The sequence below is a fragment of the Ixodes scapularis genome, unplaced genomic scaffold (assembly GCF_016920785.2).
Source record: "Ixodes scapularis isolate PalLabHiFi unplaced genomic scaffold, ASM1692078v2 PGA_scaffold6__148_contigs__length_123643588, whole genome shotgun sequence".
NCBI classification, from domain to species: domain Eukaryota; kingdom Metazoa; phylum Arthropoda; class Arachnida; order Ixodida; family Ixodidae; genus Ixodes; species Ixodes scapularis.
In genome coordinates, this window is record NW_024609881.1 from 28,732,337 (window position 1) to 28,753,448 (window position 21,112).

A 21,112-nucleotide genomic window follows, 5' to 3' on the forward strand; every position below is an offset into this window, starting at 1 on the left:
TTAGTGTGAAATTGCACAATTTGATCTCCGTTCGAGAAATGAAAAAACTTCAAACTTAAAATCAAAACTTCCAAACTTTGCGACCTTGTGCCTCGAAAAAATTCTAAATGTTCAAAAAATCTTTTCTGTTCAAACTTTTCTGACCAAACTGTCGAAAAATCTAAATCTTTTAACTCTAACTTTCAGAAACCTTGACATATTCACACTATTTGAATGCGAACCTCAGCGGGGTTTTAAAAGACAAACCTTTTGAATTCAAGCCTTAGCGAGGTTTCGAATTTTCCAAACTTCGAGAAGTTTGTGGCATCCCTACTCGGAACAGCTTTTTAAAATCAGGAATCAACCAACACTCAAGCCCAAGGAAGATCGACCTGCAGTACTACTGAGCATAATTTCAGAGCCCGTCACACTAACCCTAGTGCCCTCCCGTATCAGCCGCTGCCCCTAGGCAACACCGTCCAGAAGACGAGGTCGTAGTGCTGACATTTTTGCATCACCAGCGAAGGCCAATGTCGGACACAGATTGGAGACGACTGCCGCATTAGCGCTCAGCTCCATGTCGAGTTTGAGCAAAACATTGACGCAATTATCGTGTCCAATCTGCGACCAGCGTCTGCCTTTGCTCATGACGACGCTCTATCGGCACTGCGGCTTTGTTATCTAGGAGCCGTTGCCCTAGGAATCCAGTGCATTGCGGTGAAGCTCGATGCATGCTCAACAGTGAAAGGTGGTGAAGGTTGAAGCAAACGGCGAAAGTGCCATGGTACACCGTCTGTGGCTACGGCACGAAGGTGTGTAATAGACAAGATGATCGAGTGATCTTATCAGGAGTAAAAGACCCCAATTCTGCATTATCCCAGTGGCCGCCGTCCCATTATTTTGCAAAATAATCTCGCGACTTTTAGCTCCCGACATTGTCGACATCGTCCGGAAACTCAAAGATGTGGCCGGCGCGGTTGACGAGTAATCTCTACACTTCGTTTCGACCAAAGTCCTAGTGCAGCCGACGTTAGACGAGCCAATGGGACCAATAAAACAGCACAAAAAACCCGACATAGCATTTGTCACCTTTCTTCATGTGTTCTTTCATTGGCAAAACCAATCAAGCACAGCGAATGCCCCGTAACTTGTGCTTCTAGTCTGTATGTTCGCGAATATATATTTTCAACCTTCGACTCTGCCCTGATCTAAGATCTATACCGTGAGTCGAGACGCTGTGAAACAGATATTTGTACGAATTTCCTTTCCCTCTACTTCTCCGAATATTAGGGTCACCCATAACGAAATATTTTGATCAGCTATAAGGTCAGTGCCGGTGTGGCGGAATTGTCAGCAAACATGGCCCTCTGGCAAAAGATGCACTTTTGTTTGTGGTGCAACTTGGCGCAGGACTTCCATCACTAGCTACACACATTGCTTTATTTTCAGACGAGTTTTCTATTACTATGTAATTATCAGGCTCGGCAGACATTAGATGGGGAGACTATCATTAAGGTAAGTTGGCTAATTGTCAAAAATATGTCAACTCTTTTTGCAAGAGTTTCCAAAAAAAAATTTTTTCTTTTAGATATTAATATAATCAAATTGTGTGTTTTTGTTCAATTTCGAAATTGAGCTTCAAAAGAATGTTGCAAGCACTACCCACCATGACGAGACCGAAACGACTTTGTCACTCTTCCAAGCGTCCTTGCCTACAGGGCTTGCGGCGCTCTTTTTGCGTGCAAGTTTTAAATCGGGCGGAAAAGCCCTAAAATTGATTGATTAGAAGAGCCATTCTCTTTTTCAAATCCTTCAAATTGGTCTAGACTTCAACGGGAATTGCAGTCAATACTGCAACTGTGAGATGATGCCTCGAACTAATAATTAAAGTCAACAGATATTAGCTCATTAGTCAACTGACCTTGACGGTTATCCCCTGATCTACTGTAGCCGAACCTAATCAAGAGATGGTAAAGCTGGCACTTGTCTAACCTCACTCATTTTCTAAAAAAAGACTGTTTGATTTAAAATTAGTTATCTTATTCATGCACACGTAAACAAACCACCATTGAAAACAAAGCAATGACTAAGTACAATTTATTTACACACTCTCCAGCAACACACTTTCTTCCAGGCACCTTACAGCGTCATGAGCGCCAAAGTTCCCCAACCACACGCTGGTAACCTTGGTTCCCTTGCACTTGCTAAAATCCAGTCCAATCCAAAAGCTAGTCTTTTCACTAAGGATGTCGCAAATGTTTCTTAAACCTGGAGGTTTGACTGGTTTGGCAAACTTTCGAACCCCTGGCAACGTTCGACAAAGTGGAAAGTTTAAACAATGTTGGCTGACTTCTACACAAAAATTTCAACCTTTTGGGAAGAAAATAATCTATGCAGTACAGTGCCATCCACTTATAACAAGGAAGGGAAAACCCAAAATTTCTATCGTTATAACCGATTATTGTTGTATCTGGACTAGTATCTGATCGTTTCTACACTAGAAACTCTAAAAAGTGATTGTTATAAGCAATACATTGTTATATGTGGTATCGTTATAGGTGGATCACATTGTAGTTGTAACTTTGACACAATATAAAGGCAAACAAAGTTTTGCACAAACAAAGTCTTGCAGAAACAAAGTCTGCAACCTGCCGGGAAAGTGGGCACAATATGTATCATGCCTATTGTGTCACATTAACTATAATGTGAAGCAATAATCCTGGTAAATATTATGTCCCCTCCTCCCCTAGATGACATAGTCAAACCAGTCCAACTTTACCTTAAAAGTAGGGACATGCAAATAGTATTCAAGTTTCGGAATCGAATCAGATACTGATTTACCGAATAATTCCATCACACTTTGTAATTTATAGTATTCAACATTTAAAATAACTCGACACATTGAATTTACTGCTGGGAAAAATCCAGGTTTATTAAAAAAAAAATGCTGTCCATACGACAACACAGCTCGCACAGGTCTCTGCTGAATCAAATTCAAGCCTGCATCGAGAGGCCTTGACTAACCAATTCGTTGGAAAGTAGTTTGTATCCCATAGTCCTAGGAAGGAAACCACGAAACACCGTAAACCCACCCACATCGTCTTTAAATTCAAATATCTCGCATCACATGCTGCCATCTCCTGTGCACTACAAACAAATTCTTTCTTCCCAGGTGACCAAAAAGGTAGTTGCGCAAGACAAACTGCTTCCTCCGACGTGGCTTCCCGTTAGTAAAAGCTTGGTCTGCTGGGCAAGTTAGTAGTGGACATTCATATTAAAAATAGCGCAATAAAGTTTAGTTGCCAGTTAGCATTTGTCCTGTGTGCTTCTTCGTCAAGTTGGTAGTGGACATTCATATTAAAATAGCGCAATAAAGTTTAGTTGCCAGTTAGCGTTTGTCCTGTGTGCTTCTTCGTTTTTTTGTCCCGTCTCTTTTGCGCTATTTTTAATATGAACTTCCCGTTAGGTATGCGTAAGCAGGGAGGGGTTCTAACATGACAATTACCAAATCCAAAAATCTACATTTGAATCAGTCTCGTCCTCTGATGTCGCTTTCCGCAGCATTGAGCAAGGAGCAGCGGCTAAACAACGCAAGACGCCACCCGACTGCGACAAATAAGCTGTATCCGTCCATTCATCCCGCACGCTTCGTATCCACCCACACATGGGTGGCCAAATTACTTAGCTGCGTCTCAAACTTTCCAGTGCCACAGAGTAGTCCTTAATGCCTTTTTCAATTGTGCTATCCAAGGGCAGTCTTCTTTTCGTGTATTCTGCTGTAAAATAAACATGTAGCTGGATTTTTCCTTAGTCTATGTTTTCTTTTTACTTTTCGTGCGCTCTTAAACTCTATTGCAGGTTAAGGAAAGCAGAGCAGGCCCCTCCTGCCAAGCCCTTCTCCCTTTCCACTTGGCAGAGCGAAAGCCAGAGAGGGGGGATTCCTCCTAGCTTCATCTCGCCCCCCTCGGGTGTTTTCTCTGCTAAGTGGAAAGGACGAAGGGCTTTGTGAAAGAAGCCTGTCCTGCTTTTCTTACCTGCACCAGCGTATAGCAAATGTTTTAGTATTCAATATTTGAGTCGACATACAAAATTTTGGACGCTACTCATTTTGGGCCGAAATTTCATTATTTGCGCACTTCTACTTAAAGTTCTGCAAAGGTTAAGCTTAACGAAACTGGAGCCTCGGGGCGTTTGTGATGTCCCTACTTTCAATCTCCGCCGGCGTGCTTCCTAGCCAGGTGGGCCCTAAGCTCGCATGGGGACACGAACCCCTTGCCGCAGTGCTCGCATGCGTGGGGGTACTCCTTGGAGTGCACTGCGATCACGTGCTTCCTCACGCTGCCCGAGTCGCCGCCCCTGTACCCGCACAGGTGGCACGCGTGCACTCTAGCGCCAGAGTGCGTCCGCACGTGGCGGACGAGGACGCTCTTCTGGGTGAACCCCTTACCGCACTCGGAGCACACATGCGGACGTTCGCCCGTGTGCGTCCTCTCGTGACGCCGCAGGTCTGCGAGGTGCGCCAGCCGCTGGCCACAGGTGGTGCACTCGTGTGGGCGCTCGCCCGAGTGCACTCGGCGGTGCCTGGCCAGGTGGCCCTGCTGGGCAAAGGCCTTGCCGCACGCGGAGCAGACGAAGGGCGTCTCGCCCGTGTGGGTCCTTTCGTGTGCCACCACGCTGTCCACGCGATCGCTGGAGTAGGGGCAGTGGCGGCACTGGTGCCGCCCCTCCGCCTTGTGGGGCACCGTCTTGTGGTGCTTGTCCAGGTAGTCGCGAGACGAGAACAGGCTGTCGCACTCACTGCACGCGAAGGCCCCCGCTGACTTGGCACATGGCGTCTCTCTCCGGTCTGCGTGCCAAAGGGAAAAAGGATAGGCGGGGAGGTTCAAGGACCTTACTAGGCGGGCGACACAGTTGTTATTCGATACTAAAACCCAATGAGACACTGTTTGTCCTGCTTTCTGGCTTTAAGTGTGGTGGGGAGGATGTCAAGAATAATATATTACTCAGCTTCACTCGAAGTCTGGCTGCAGACCGACGCCACATTCACAATGAGCCAGTTAAGCGGCGCTCGTCGTCATTGTGTGTTTGCCATCGCCGGCCAAACCAATCGCATGGCTAAGGCCTGCTTCAGACGGGGCAACGTTTCCAGCAATTCTGAGGGTGTTTCCTCGTTTTCCTTAGCTAGACACAAATTGCTGAGATTGGGTTTGGCTCGAAACGGCTGAGCAACTCAAAGAACTTGGAGACGTTTGAAGCGGCAGCAGTCAATCAAGCATGCAATATTTTCACGCGATACCTCTGTGGTGGTGATGATGACAGGTTAAGACTTGGTTCTAGTGTGAAATGGATTGTTTTTGGAAATAAACCTTTTCAGAAAGATGAGTTGGTATTCTCGCCACACAGATATAAAAGCATGTTTAAGCTGTGCGTCTAAATAGTGCACGAAAAATCAAATTTCATGATGATGATTGCAAGTTGTAGCAATTTGGTTGCTGCGTGTGAACGCGGGCGGGCCGTGTTGCTACGTCAAGTGGCTGGGCGAAACTGCCCCGTCTGAAGCGGGCCTAAGGACGAAGCTCGAGCCAGTTGGTGCAACACGATTCAAAGGTTTAAAAGAGGGTAAAAGTTGAGGGACGAGAGGTAGAAGGACACAGCGCTGTTTCTGCGTCCGACTTATCGTCTGTTACGCTCTTTTAAACCAATCACGCACAGAAAGAGGTGCAGGATGACAACAGCTTTACTGTGCGGGATTGGTTTAGCAGGTGTTGGCAGACGTCCAAAGAGGATGAGCGCCGTGACATTCTGCTTTTGGCGATGCTTGATTGGCCTCACTGGATCGAAGCGTTAGCAGCAGCCGGACTTAGAGTGAAACGGAGCATAAATGTTGGTTCGCACGTTTGGGTTCGACTAGGACCAACTGCGCCACAACCTGTTTTTAAGCCCCTTGTGACTGCTTAGGACCGGCTGTGCGGCAGAGCACCCGGTTGTAAACAGTTACAAGGCTTAAAACGAGCCTTCAAGCCTCTCCAGTTGCGAGTGTGTGAAGCAGCCTTAATGCTCAGCTGAGACCGCACATTTGTGACACCAACTACCCTAGTGAAAAAAAAAAAAAGAAACATTACAAAAACATATTTTGTTCTCGAGGCCTCAATATTTTGCATATTTTTGCAAGGATTGGCCAGTCAACTTGGAGTTATCAAAAAACATGTACAGCATCTGTCTCGCAAACAATGAACGGGGTCCACTTGGTCAACGACTGCAACGAGCTGCCCTAAAGGATGCCGGCCAGCGACTGCACGTCCTGTCGCCAGCTGCCAATCTCTAAGATGACATTCAACATGCCCGGAAAATAATAAATGCCATAGTCACTAAGAGAGTGAGAATGGCGTGGTCCATCCTCCATACGCCTGGCCTCCAGCACACCTTCCGCCGTGCTTTGGCTGCCCATGGACGCTCGAGAGAAAGCGTCCTCGAAGGCAGGAAGCTGGCACTGGAGGCACAGAAACTTAAAACTTTCAGAATATAAAATAATTCACGCAGCTCCTCCCTGCCATTCTCACCCTGTCAGTGACCATAATAATTAAATCTGAAATCCTTCAGCCACGGGTGGTGAGCAAAAGGTGAACAGATTTTGCCCGATTAGGCCAGACCACCCTCGACATTGCACAGTAGCTAAAAAAAAATACCAAGGAATCAAAACAATCAATAAAGCATATTATCGCACGGTCACGAAAAAAGTTTTGCATGTGAAAAACAAATTCAGAATCGCATCACTAACGAAGTCTGGCCAGAGGTAGTACAGCAGTTCACGAGGAAAGCTTAGAATAAAAAAAGCCAAGGAGGTATGCGGTAACAAGAGATTATAATACCACTCAACAGAAACTTTCATAACAACCAACATGATCAAAAACAACAATGGCTGTCACCCACTTCACCAAGTAAGACTAAAGCGTATTAAGATTATGCTGGGCCAGATGTTTTTTTTTCTTGCATCCCAGTTCTTATGAAATTGATTGTGCATGGATGCGCCATTAGACCTTCCGCAAAATGAAGGCTGGCTCGCACGTTTGCTTTTGCCAACTGCATTGCAAACTTGCTTTTCAACTGCTTACGACGAGAACACATTGGCGTCGTCCATCGGGAAGTTTTGGAACACTTGCGACATGCATATATCTTTTTATGCAGTAATACCTTTTCACCATGGGCTTGAAATAATATTGACAATGTTTTAAGTGATCGTTTCTCATACATAGTGCATAGATGTCGCAAATACCAAAAAAGCTTCCGTCCAATTGTACCGACCGGAAGTGTTCCAGGGCCACCCACAAGGTGACATAAGTGTCTTCCACCGTCGTAAGCAGTTACAAGTGGTTACAATGAAAGTCGAGCACACTCAAACACAAATGTGCGAGTCAGCCTTTACTTGAGCACCAAGGAGCGTGCTGAGCATGGCCGCACACACTGCATGTGCTGGCAGCTGCCAGCACGTGCTAGTTACGCTCCCAGCATCCTCCACGGTGCTCAAGTACCTCGGCAAAAGCTCCATTATGGGAACCGCCACCCCGCTTTAGTCTTTCTATGTGTCTGGTACTCTGTGGGTTGCAGGAATTCTCGTGCAAGTGCTTCCTTCGGGTCGTCGATGCACCGTTCGTCGTCGTTTCGTAAGAGCCGAGCCTTTCCTGCTCGGCCGTCCGTCTGAAGGGTCCCTCAAAGGTTCTGCAACGAGGAAGAGACACAGCTGTTATACAGTTCCATCGCTCCTAGGGTCGTATGACCCAGCTTGAACAAGCTGGTGGCAAGACAATGCCTGTACTCAATCTCTATACTTGTATATAACTTTACGGGGCTATTCGGAAGTGAAGAGCGCCCTAGCTTCGACTGCAGGGCCCAGAAAGTTGTTCGCGGGTATTAGTGAGATCGAGCTACGGAGGGCGCTCTTTGCAGCTTGTTTTCCCAGGAGCCCGGTGTCTACCCACCACAAGGCCTGCAGACAACTATTTGCGTCATCTTCCTCGATAGAGCGCGGGGCGCAGTGTAACGGAAAGAGTTCACAACAGATGGAGCGATGTTGGCAGGACGCGACGGGTCGGATCCCTATCCCGAAAGGGGCCCTCTAATAACATTTGAGCTTCTGCCCTATTTGTTATTACCTCAATTGGGGGTTCGGGCTACTCGAGGTACAAGCAGTAGCCACAAAATATTATCGCATCATATTTTAATTTGATCGGGCAAAAACAGCACAACGTTTGTTGGCAGCATAGTCTGTTGCAAACGTGCCATGTGGTGACGTCGCTAGCAGCCATATTGTGAATGTCAGTGTCGACGAGAGACATCTGAATTTTTTTACGCAGGCTAAATATTGTGTATCACTCTGTAAACCATAACTATATTTTCAAAAAAGAATTTTTTTTGTTGAGCGAGAAAGATGGAAAATTGAAAAAAAATGCTTCAAATGTGCAGGAACCAGGGAGAAAATAACACATGACAAGCCCACCTCCCAGCAGCGGAACTAGTCAGCGCGCAAGAACACTAGCGCTGCCGCACTAACCCTCACCGAGGTCCGGCGGGTGTCCACTTGTGAATTGGGATATCGGGCTAGTCAAAGCGTGCGCGAGACTCATTTCTGCGATTTGAATCCTCCGCAAGGCATCATGCGCTGTTCAGTTTTGTGCTCCCATGTTTTTCTGTTGGCAAGCAAGTCTGTGCGCTCGATCGGGCGAGTCTGTACACGGACGGCTCTATGCGCTACCCCGAGAAGCTTCGCAAGTTGAACGAGCCGACGTGCTTTCACGGGCTGCCAGCCAAAGCTTGAAGGTCGATGACGAACCGAAGGTAAAGTTAATTGTAATTCAGGACGACCTCGCATACGAGCTAGGTATGATCATGCGCTAGTCGTATCGCACCAGCAGCCATTCCTGTTCGCAACGGCAAATGCATAGTGTAGAAGTGGTGTGCTATGAAAATGAAGTTGAAGCCCGAAACATTTATTCAGAGTGCACTATTTCGAATGCGTAAACAATGTAATTAAGGGATCGTCCACCCCCTTCAATGTAATACGCAAATGAATGCTGCTGCGAAACGCAAGTGCATCAAATTTGTCAAGGCCGGCCAGTGAATGCTTGGACGGACGCGACATTGTGATCTTTCTTGCTTTTTACCCGTGGATATTTGTGCATGTTCGGTAGAAAATAAATGCCTATTTGCACTCATTATCTCCAGCATTCACGTTTCTTTTTTTTTAACCTATCGCAGTGCGACTTCCTGCTTCGAATCGCTGCTTTGGTCACACCACCACTATGCTGGGCTCTATGGTGGGGCTCAGTGAAGTAGACTAGAAACATCGCACTACACCTGCGCACGTTGGGTTTGCCTACGCCAAAGTATAAAGAGCCGAGGTCTACAACAATGCAAGTGGCTTCAGCGATAAACGACGGTGTGTGCACATCCTCCTCAGGGCAGCTACGAGCCAAACTCGCAGCCAATTGGCCAGCCGCTTCGCTCAAGCCCTCCAATCATTTTTTTACCACCGTGTCAAGGAGCAAAATGTTTTGCTTCTTATTGTAACTTTAATTTGCTTATAACTCCCAAAAGAACTCAAATTTCTGGAAAACCATTTTTCTTTTATGCTTCTCCGTTCAATGAGGTCTGTTTCGGCACAAATTTCAAACTAGTTCCAAGATCGTTGGAGGGCCCCTTGAAAGCAGTTGCGAGCAGGGGCGGATTTAGAGAGGGGGTCCGGATGTCCTGACCCCCCTCTTGATTTCTGCATGTGTAAAATTTAGGGCGTGAAACAAGGGAGAGGGGGAGGGGGTTCCTAAACATATGGTACGCTGACCAACAGCTGACCTTCCCCTCAGGAAATTCCTGCATCCGCCACTGGTTGCGAGAGGATGCAAGCTTGACCGACTTCAACCGTTGTGCCGAGTAGGTGCTGGACGCGTGCACGGTGCAATGCTGTATTGTTTGCGCAGGCTAGAGTGGCTACAAAACTGCACCTCCTCCTCCGACGGGAGGACACGAGCGCTGGTTGAACCCCGACACACCGTTTGGCGACGTCAGCAGAGCGCTCAGTCATTCTGGCTGTACCCATGGGCATAGTTCTAGAGTTAACTGCTTGGGGTGCAGTAGCTGGATCTCTTCTCTGATAGACCCCAATCCTGTCATTGCTGTCCTGCAATAAACTCAATGCTTTGTAATCCACTCGACCACGGTGTTGAGAGGTATGTCATTGGGGTCATCTTGGGATCATCCCACCAGTTTTGCACTTAGCGGACAAGGCCATAGCCGAACCACGATCTGTTCTCATGCGTCGTAGGGTCACAGTTTTGTGTTGAAACATCCTTTCATCAAATCATGCCTGTGCTAAGCTCTCTCTTGCACTCGACACCATCGCTCAATGCCTTGCGCCTAGCTCACTTTTTAAAGTCGGTGCACACCTAGATCTCTAAGCGTCGCGACCATGGTCACGCCTTCAGTGAACTGACCCCTAGCATCTTCATTTGCACCAAAATCAGTACGGTGCACATTAGTGGAGCACGAAGCTACTGCAGGTGGCACTCACTTGGTCGAACAACGTTTTAGCGAATGTCAACTTTTTATTTTGCATCGAAAGACACTTTAGCAAATGGTCAGCCGCCGCGAAGCGGCATTTATGGGAGGGCAAGGTGGTTTAACATTTTTGTAATGAGCCACCGCAAACTGCTGCTGCAAAGGCAGTGTTAACACGCACCCTAGTGATTCGTCAACTGGCTCAAATGACCGCTGTTTGCTAAAATGCCATTCGCTCATGCGATATGGACCCAATCACTGCAACATTGAAGACAAACTGCACTGCACCTTAAAAGTGAATAGATGAACGCATACGGCCGAAACCTCTAAATTGGGCGGCGGCTTGCGCCACCTAGCATCGCTTGTGCCTTAAAGAAGCCCTACGAGTTTGTTTACTAATTTTTAATTTTCACCGAATTTGAGCACACTGAACATAGTAACTTAAAAAAAATCTTTTTTCGAATTTCCATTTATTTTAAAAGTTATAGGCAAATTAAAATTACAAAAACAAGCAAAAAATAACCTCCTTCACGACGTCCTTGGTTGCTTGAGTGGCTGTGAGCTAGAGGAGGGGTAGCGAGCTGAGCAAGCGCTCACAGCTGCCGCACTCAGTGTCGACGGTGCGAGAGCGCGCCACTAAAGCATGCTCTGGATAGGCTGTATGCAGCGGGCAGCCAGAGCGGCTCTTATTGCATTTGCTGCACGATTAAGCACTAATTCAGCATGACACTTCATTGGCCACAAACGACAGCAAACAAAAGGGAAAGATCAGTTCAGAATGGGAGCCGCTTCGCACTGCCATACCACAAAACGGCCAAACCGCACGACAAAGCTACTCGCCGAAGGCCTTAAGAACGCTTGGAGCCGGTCAGATCCTCCAGTCCATACGAGCACAGCGCCACAGCGTACATCCGGGACCTTTCCGTGTCGGCGCTTGATCCCACTACTCTTTTTTAGTATGCACCGCCTTTTCCACCGCTTGGTGGCGGGTATGTTGACGGGTCATTTCTTGTTTCTGTACTTTATAAACTGTATTTGTTTCTTTTTTTGATTTGAAATACTGAAAAACTACTTTAATAAAAAACTGAAACGGTTCGCACCACTTATATTTTGTATTTCGACCAAAAAAAAGCTTTTAGCAGCTCTGACCAGTAGTAAGCCCAGGACCAAAGACGTCACATATCGCGCGCTTTCGGTACCGTGGGTCGCCCCCGTTGGTGAAGGAGGTTTCTGCGTCGTCTGGTTAAAATATAACGCACTGATATTTAGTTACTCTCTCCATGCCCGCTGGCTCGCCCGAACTCCAAGAGACGTGGAACCGCAAAAAAAAAGGTAGACGCTTAAATATGATTGCAGGACCCCTTTAAAAGTGAATGAATGAATGCACACGACCAAACCCTTTCAAATGCGCGGCGGCTTGCGCCACCTAGCGTCACCACTGTCGTTGCACACACTTTGCACAGTTCATGCCAGCTGTTCCCTGCAGGTCTGGCAGGTCCTTGTGCCTTCTTTCTGGATAGGATGAACACTAAAATGTCACAGTAACTGCAAGAAAGAAAAAAGAAGAAAATTGAGATAGTTGATGAATTGTTTTCTTTTTTTTATAAAAAAAAATACACAGATGTAGTACATCACTTTTTCCAGCAGCTATAATTTTGTTTGACACGCCGTGCGACTTCTTGATAATCAATGATGTTATAGCCAGTGGCAGGATGGGAATGGGAGAGTGCCTCCTTCGAACACCCGGCCTCCAAGCACACACTCGCTGCCCTCCGTCGTGCGTGCTTTGGCATAGCCTCCTTTATACTCACAAAGCCTAGCAGTTCGACGACAGAGCCATTGAGTGCCTGGTCGCAGATTTGGAGCGCGAGGATCTGGTAGCACTGGTAGCAGAGCATCAAAGAGCCATTTCTCTAGGAACCTGGACGTCAGCACACAGCTTTTGCAGCGGCGATGACCCGAAACGCACTTGTTCGCTCGGGAGAAGTGTGTTTCGGCCGCTCGCCGCAGCGGGGCGCAAGTCACGTGGCTCTCCTTTCACCCGTTGTCGTCCGCTCCACCTTTTCCATTTCGGCAGCCGCTTCTCGTGGCGATCTTCCAGGCTCTGTCAGTATAGAGGAGGTTATGGCTTTGACTACGCGCTTCGGGCACACGACAAAGAAATGTCATCGAAGGCAGGAAGCTCGCGCTGGAGGCGGGCAACTGAAACTCCTTCCTTCCTTTCTCAATCTGTCAGGGACCACGCAAGTTACCGTTCACGGTAGGTCGACCCAACTTCAGGTTGCCCGTCCAGTCTCTTGCCTTTTCGCCGTCTCCTCCACCCTCGAACTTCAAGACGACTTTGCTGGAGTCCGGCATCGCTTGAAACGTTGACACCGTTGGCACAGTGTCCGAACCCGCTGCTTGGTTCGTTGTCTTGGAGCAGAGTAGTCACAAGATAATTCGTGGGTTGTTTCCACGAGCATTAGATAGATGCTCTCATCTCTCATCGACACTACGTCCTCCCCGTCGCAACCTACGGTCGATTTCTCGCGGTTCTTTCGCTCATTTCACAGAGTTACAACATCGCACCGTTTCTACTCGTTCCGACAGAAGCGGGGATCATCTTTTCGCTCGAACTCGCGCAAACCAGAAATAAAACACTCCAACGTGCTCATACGCCTGGAAGACCTGCATAATCCTGCCGTGCACTACTTTCATGCAGCTACTGGGGCGGCGCTAATGGTCAGTCAACAAAAGCCCCTGTTGAGTCCTGTACGCTCACAAGCGATTCCTTGCACCGCTTGCACCTTGCACCGACGACACCGACCACACCCCCAGCATCTTACAGCGTGTTTTTTATAAGAGCACTGCGCGGCTGCAGCACTATGAACACTACGCTAGCCTTTACGACATCAAACAAACAAAACAGGCCACGTTAGTTATCACTATTACCACTAAAACCAGATGGCGCAGAAAACCGCCTATTTAAAAGTTTATGCTTTTATTTATTTTTACACTAGATTGTTTTATCCATCTATGTCGTGAGAGTGTTCACGAGAGGGTTGGGCAGTCAGCTGGCTTCGCCGTCTCCGATGCGCGAGCGGTCATAACTTGATCGAAAATGATCGCTAACACGCCCGAAAAAGGGAATAGTTGATGATGATATCGACAGCTTATTCGTCAGGACTTCCTTTACGTGGACAAGGTGACGTACCGCGACCCTCACCATTTCCTCTTGCATAACTCCTTTCCTGCATGTGGAGCCCGGCTACCCACTTTCCCCAATCGGGAAGCTTTGCAAATATCGCATTTAAACAGTCGGCGATTCATTTACCGTTTTATTTTTTTGGTTAGTGAAATTCACTTTTAGGTTGTCGCAAATGCTAGTGGCGCGTTTTGGCCATTAGTTGCGATCAGCTCTAGATCGACGCCGCCGCGAAGTGTGACAAGTAGCGGTAAAACTTCACGATGGCACAGGCACGTTTTCGCGTCCTTTGCTTCGATTGCCGGTTTGCATTTCTTTTTATTTCTTTTTAATGCATGCTTGGTTTAAATTCATGTTTTAGTTCGCCAATGTTACCGGGGCAGTGTTACGTAACTACCCGCATTTCAATGTTTGTAAACGGCCTGAAGTTATTCGAGTGAAGCGTTTGACTTCCGCGTTTCGTGGAATGTTTTTGTTGGGGTTTTTCGTTAATATTTCAGTTTCTTGTAGATGATTTCCAAGAGAAAGTTGCGCTGTTATAGCTTCCTTAAAAGAATAAAAATGAAAATATTCGAGTGGAACGAGTACAGACATGCTGGATGTACACCTTCGTTGCTTTACCTGTGCTTCGTGCCTTTGCGTCAGTTGGCAAAATTAATCTAAAATATATTCTAGTACGCTATTCAGTCCACTCTGAATTTATTTGATAGCTCTAAAAATGAAAAAAAAAAGAAGATATCTTGGGATTGGTAGAGGATTGAAATGAATGAGCATATACTTCGTGTTAAGATCGCATTTAAAAATTTTCATAGCAGTTTGTTTTCCGAATCTTCATTCGGAAGATGTGTAATAATAAAAAAAAAAAAATAATAATAATAAAAAAGCTCATTTTGAAGTGCATAATGCTCTTTTGTGCATCCTAATCAAGGCAATAATAGTTGGTTACAGATTAAGAACGCAGTAGATGCTTTGCCTCGAGCACAAGCTTTGTGCGTTTGATAACACTTTGTCGCCCGCACTGCCAAACTTCAGCAGAAGTCAACAAGTGCATAATTCTAAACACTTTCATAAGTCTAAACAGATACCATGACAATCACTTTCATTTAACTTTGTGAACAGCGTTAAACCGTCAATCCAGTTCACACGTAAAGCAGAACAGAAGAGCGCACTGCCTTTCCTAAATGTTATTGTAAACCGAAACAGCACCAGACACATAGAAACAACTGTTTACTGTAAAGGTTGCGACACAGGTAACTTCTTAAACTTGCATCATCCAGTCGAGCACAAAAGAGCAGTCCTAAAACCCCTGTTGTATCGGTCTGGTTACATTTCTTCTAATCTGGAACGGCGAGCATTGAAAGATACATTTATTGTCAACTCGCTGGTGAAGCGGGATTATCCTAGACGTTTTGTAGGAAACACGCGTAAGCAGATGGGATAAGGGAGACGTTAGGATAAAAATCGTAATAGAGCAGGGCATCTAGCAATTCCCTATAATAAAGGCATTTCTGAGTCTATCTGCAGGGCCCTCGACCCTTTAAGTATCCTAACAACTTTCAAACCGCATCTTAAGCTATGTGACCTCGTTTCCAAGCCAAAAGACATACCCCTCCCCAGAGTCCCAGTGTGGTGTTGTGTATAAAATGAACTGTCTAGATTGTGACGCATCATGTATTGGGGAGATGGGCTGCGAACGTTGCACCCGTATGAAAGAACACAAACGTGGCGTGGCACAACCGACGCATGCCACTAGGGCAGAGCTGGTTGACCATTGTTGGCAAACGGGTCACAGTTTTGGTTTCAAGAACGCGTCGACCTAGGCGCGCGAACAAAGGTGGGGTCCACGAAGGTACTTGGAGTCATGGTGCATCCGGTGTGATTCATCTGCTTGTAACTCCAACCGCGGCCCCCTTTCCGAAGTGTATGTGGACCTCCTTAAGTGGAATTTCTGGCTGGCGTTTTTCTCATTGCTGCCTCTGGGCTTCACTGATGATGTCTCCCGTAGGGGAGACAAAATGTCTAATTAAATTGTTATTTGTGTTATGCCAAGTCGGTGTGGTTTGCTTAATCAATCCGTGATCCACAAGGATGGGGATTTTGGCGTGTGGGTGGATTTGTGAATGCTCCGCATCCACATTGTTGAGGGTTGTTCACACACTTGCAACTGCTTGCAAACGAGTTCATTGCGACCTCTTGTAATCTCTTAAGACGAGAGGAAGTACTGGCGCCATCTGTCGAGTAACCGCGGAACACTCGTAATTTCTGTATTTTTCTTTTTCGTGCATTATTGTTTTGATATTGGCTCGAAAAGTTTTCGTGGATGTTCTATAGTTGGTTACAGGTTAAGAAGGTAGCGGCAAATGCCCCTCAAAGGGAATCCTAGATCTCTCCGCCACCTTTGCATCCAATAGCGTCCCATCGTTTCCGTGACGTCGCGCCCAATGTGCGAGGAGGGTCTTGCCTTTCTGTACATACTTACTTTATCTTTCGACTTCGACTTAGTATTGTGGAAGCCACGAGAGGGAGATTAGAGTTTTTCCCCCACCGACGGAAACGAATACGACTTTCGGGGATTAGCTTCCCCCCCGATGGATACAAAGGCTGCTTTCAGGGGCTCGGTTCCCTCCCCGATGAATACAATGGTCGCTTTCTTAAAAAGTGGGATCGGAGACAAGTTGGAATCCATTGAAGCGGAACAAGGAGCGTTTCCAGCGAACTCTTCTTTCAACTGCGGAGAAATTTGAAACGGGCGCATCACGCTTGTGGGAGGAGCTTCTCCTACCTTCTTGACTTGTAACCAACTATAAATGTCAATTTCTCGTAGAGAGTATCTACATTTGATCTCGTATATACTGTGAAATCGTTCACTCCAGTGAAGTGCAGTTCTGGGGCCAACCTGTCGATGGCGGCATAAGATATTGTGGTGCACTCGTTCGTTAGCAGACGCAAGTGTGTGGACTGGCCTTAACCAAAGAGGTGCCCCGCTTCCTCTGACCAGAGACCCTTCCCTGCAGTTCCAAATTTGTGTGATGCCGTGGAAGAGTCCAGCGAACAATGAAACCCCTGAATTGCTCAGAGTTACTGGAAAAGGGTTACACACCGACTCCATCAGAGGCTTATGCAGGTGAGCTCTCTTCCTGCTTCCTGTGTGGACCTTAGAGCCGCTAGATGGGCGGCGCTTAGGGTATTGACACCCCATTCCCGATTGTCTCGTGGGCGCCACCATTTTGTTACCTATTGCAGAGTAGGTGCTATAGACCGTTCTCACCAAGCATTCGGCACAAGCGAGACGCTGCCATAAGTTCAGTTTGGCAGGAGGCAGGCGGCAGTGTACGAGACGGCTTGTGGTGCTCCATGCTCTGCATGCAGAGAGCTCCTGCGAGGTTAAAGCTAGAAGGCTAAAGTACCCTCGATGCATTGCGGTAGCGGTGGCATAACCAAACTGGTTGGTTAGATTGGTCTATTGACAATGGTTATGATTAGAAAGCTGCAGCCTCCTGAGCCTTAGCTATGGTGTCGTGATGATCAGGCAACATTGTTTTAACATTTCTGGAGGACAGAAGAGCGTTCCATAGGATTTCACGTAAAGCATCGAACAACTGGAAACAATGATTTTGAGCAACATTCTAGGCTAGGTGGCAGAAGCTACTGCCCGTTATAAAGGCTGCAGCCATTAGCATCCGTCCATCCTGTGGCTAAAGCATTATTACACTGAAGCATAACTTTTTTAGTGGCTCTGGTTGACCCGTCTCTTCATGTGTGGGCTTCTGTGATATATCAGCTCTACGTGAACATGATAAAACAGCGCACAAAACACGGAGGAAGAGAAAAGGACAGGTAGAACGAAAGAGCGCCGTTATTCTACCTGTACATTTCTCTTCCTCTGTGTTCTGTGCACTGTTTTATCATGTTGAGGTACAAACTAGCTCAAGTCTCTACTTTAATTCAGTTCTACGGTGTGGTCGTCCGAGACAAAACACCAAGCTTCAAACTATCTGATATAGCGAATGAAAAAGATCTGCCCTAGGTATAAGAAGTTGTCGCATATTTTTGCCGATACCCGACGCTTTTATCACTGCTCATGTAGCACCTGGTTCGGTCTCGTCCTGTCGGAAGCGCACAAAATGGCGTGTACCTCTAACAGGGTTGGGGGACTGACGACTGGGTGTGTCACCGTGCTGTAGTTTGGGGCGTGCAGAGCTAAAGCTCACGCTGCAGAACCCAGGGACCCTTGGTTCGATCCCCGCCCCTGCCCGTTTCAATCTAAACAAGCGCCATACCGGCATCTGGTCGTATATTACTGCTCCTCAATGCACAGTAAAGACCTCGGGCTAGCAGTGGTACTTAATTTCTAACCTACGGCGTAAACGAATGACACAATGCGAGGCTAGACAAACCTCGCTGTGTGTGTAAACAGCTAACGTTTAATTTGCTCTCCCTGACAACAGAGCGCTTTCGTGCGTGTGCTACTCTGGTCGCCGTCTCTTTAACGCCGTTCCTGCCACCTCAGAGACCATAGTCTATGCAACAACTTCTGTACTTCACTTTTTTTTTTCTTAAATGCGCATTCAGTGGAAATGAAGGTGCCACACCCGAGGTTTGTGCAATGGGTCAGCTAATGCAGGTATAGTGTTTACAATGATTGCGCCCTCAAATTAGGACCACTTCACAATTACTCAGAAACATTTAAAAATCTTTTATTACAAACTAACAAACTCCTGGGACCTTCAAAACCTTTATTTTGCCATTGCCAGTGTAACGGGCTTCTAGACCTTGTCAAGCTGCTCTTTAGTAGCTTTTTAGAGCACAGCTCTGAGGTGCCCATTTTCGGGTTGAGCGTCGTCGCCGTCGGCGTAATTGCGCATTGCACTATGGGACGTTTTCCATAATGACGTCACATGTGACGTCACGGGGTAAAACTTTCCCGGTAAATTTAGCAGAAAAATTTCTTCGCTATATTTAGCAAAGAAATGTTATTCTCGTGACATCACGTACGACGTCGCAAGGGTAAAACTTCTCTGCTAAATTTAGCAGAAAAAGTTTTCCACTAAGTTTAGCGAGGAAATTTTCCCGCTAAATTTAGCGGGGAAATTTTTCGCTTAATTTAGGGGGCAATTTTCCTGCTAAATGTAGCGGGTAAATTATCTGCTGAATATAACAGGGATTTTTTGCTAAGTTTGGGGGGGAAATTTTACCCTCGTAATGTCACACGCGACGTCACATGAATGAATGTGAGGTCACAAGAAATTTAGCGAAAAACTTTCACCGCTACATTTAGTGGAAAAATTTTCCCATTAGATTTGGTGGGGAAATTGACATCACGTGACCTCAACACCAATCCAGTTCCCCCCTAAATTTAGCAAGAATATTTCCCCTGCTACATTTAGCGGGGAAATGTTTGCTAAATTTAGGGGGAAATTTAGCAGAAGTTACCCGCACAAAGGGAGGGGAGCAGGAGAGGAAGTGGGGAGGGTATGGGGGAGAGCAGGGGCATACCCTTCCCTCCTCCTCCTCAAGAGCTGCTCTCTAATTTGGCATGGCAGAGAATTGTAAGCGTCTTTCATTTCTTGACCGGTAGACCCTCCAGAGCACATCTGGAAGATCAAGTTTTGAATTTGGATTGAATTTTCGAAAGTGGTGCCAAGCTGGTGGGCTAAAGGTGCAGGAGCTTCGTGCAATGTCCACGTATGCGTAGTAAGAGTCTAGATGGCATTGTGTTTTAGGCTACAGTCCCTGGGTGGTTTAACCATCTATGGCATTGCTTCTCAAACTGGGTTCCAAGGGACCTGGACGTTCCTCAGGGTGCCCCCGAGGGGTACCCAAACTTTCAAATTTCCTCGAACGTCCCTGCCACTAAACAAAGTGTTCTTCCAGATTAAGCACTGTCTTGGCAGATTTGAGCCATCCCTTGATGCGTATATTGAGTCAAACACAACCTAGCTAGGTGCATCCTTGTTTTCAAGGTCCGTGGGCTTTTGCACCGCTTTATCGTGTCAACGCAGAGACTAGAAGAGGTTCTTCAGCTTTCACTAAAGCCTCGAGATCAAATAGTTTGAGAAACCCTGATCTACAAAGAGATGCTGATGAAATGACGAGATGCCCTGGGATAGGACACGGTGAAAAAAACTGCAGTAAATGCCAGACAATAGATTCTTTTCAAAAGCCTGCGCCATTGCGTGCCCACCATTACTTGATCACACACTTTAAGGGTAATCAGATTACCCTTGTGATTACTTTGTAATAAATGTATCCAAATGATTACAAAATTACTCCAAAAATCAATTACAAGTTATTTGATTAGTACTTATAATGAATACCATGCAAGTCTGCTTCTGCCCCCCAACCTGAAACAACAACAACAACAAATATCCTGCTATTTCTGGCTCCTTCTGTTTGCCTTTCTCCCAATCAGAGAAGTGTCGAGTTACTCTGGGAGGGAACCGGCCACGCAGAGCATACACGAGAACGGTTGCCACGGCGATAGATTAATGAGCTGTCTCTTACGTAAATACCGGGCCGGCCGGCCTTTGAGGCCGCGCAGCTGGGTTCTGTTCTGTAACGTGGCGTGATATTTTAGTCCCCTTGTCTGGGTTACGAATGAATAGAGGAGAGTTGTCGCAGGATGCCTGGTAATTGAATTGGTCGCCATAAAGCCATTTCCGGGGAACTGATATTGATAGGAATGGGCGAATATTTGCTTATTACGAATAGCCCATCGACTTCGGTTCTATACGGCATTCACGTCGAATCAATTTTAAGTATTCGACAATATTGAATTATTCAACAATATTGAATTATTCAACAATATTGAATTATTCAACAACATTGAATTATTCGACAATATCGAATTACCAAATAAGGGCAAATATGAAACTATAGTTTAAACATGTCTTGTGGTATTTGTTGCTTGTACTATTCAAGCTGTTCGATTCAAAATTATTTGGCTAAAATCACTATTCGGTTCGAATTTGATTCGGACCCAAAATATATGTTCTGCAAAAGGTTGTCATTTTGTTTATTATGTGCCTACTTTTGTTCCGGGGGTAATACACTGAATACATTGAGCTTCATTGTTCCGAAATGCTCCAATGATTGTGAATGTCGATGCAAATTCAGTAGCAGTGTGTTTCCTGCTGCCTTCTCTACCATTTTAATAGGAGACAATGATTGCCGACGTGGAAGTAAAAACGTTTTTACGGCTCTATGCATGTAGCACACGTAGCTTGTTTGTCATCAGTAAAAAAAGTTTTGATACAATGGTGAATTTCCGTAGTCAGCCCAAAACAATACATAGAAGGAATGACTGTCAAATGATTGCTGACACAAGAATAAAAACCTTTTTATTACCCCATCTACGTAGCACGTGTTTATTGGCAAATGGGGCTCTTATTTGTCTCG

General features: G+C 46.3%; 2 protein-coding genes across 2 annotated transcripts in view; one reads left to right on the forward strand and one right to left on the reverse strand.

The window, feature by feature from the left end:
* Positions 1 to 3,953: 3,953 nt before the first annotated feature.
* LOC120839596 (oocyte zinc finger protein XlCOF15-like) lies at positions 3,954 to 6,554 on the reverse strand. The gene is made up of 2 exons (XM_040209906.2): positions 6,540 to 6,554; positions 3,954 to 4,937 (listed from the first exon to the last, which is right to left on the reverse strand). Exons 1-2 carry the CDS (start codon positions 6,552 to 6,554, stop codon positions 4,188 to 4,190), a joined length of 765 nt encoding a protein of 254 aa, XP_040065840.2. The 3' UTR covers positions 3,954 to 4,187.
* Positions 6,555 to 13,571: 7,017 nt separating this feature from the next.
* The window catches only part of LOC8033351 (organic solute transporter subunit alpha), a 35,874-nt gene continuing 28,333 nt past the window's right edge, over positions 13,572 to 21,112 (forward strand). The window contains exons 1-2 of the mRNA XM_040500736.2: positions 13,572 to 13,714; positions 16,729 to 16,838. Of these exons, the coding sequence (XP_040356670.1) occupies positions 16,769 to 16,838 (70 nt within the window). The 5' untranslated portion in view covers positions 13,572 to 13,714; positions 16,729 to 16,768. The remainder of the gene's footprint in view (positions 13,715 to 16,728; positions 16,839 to 21,112) is intronic.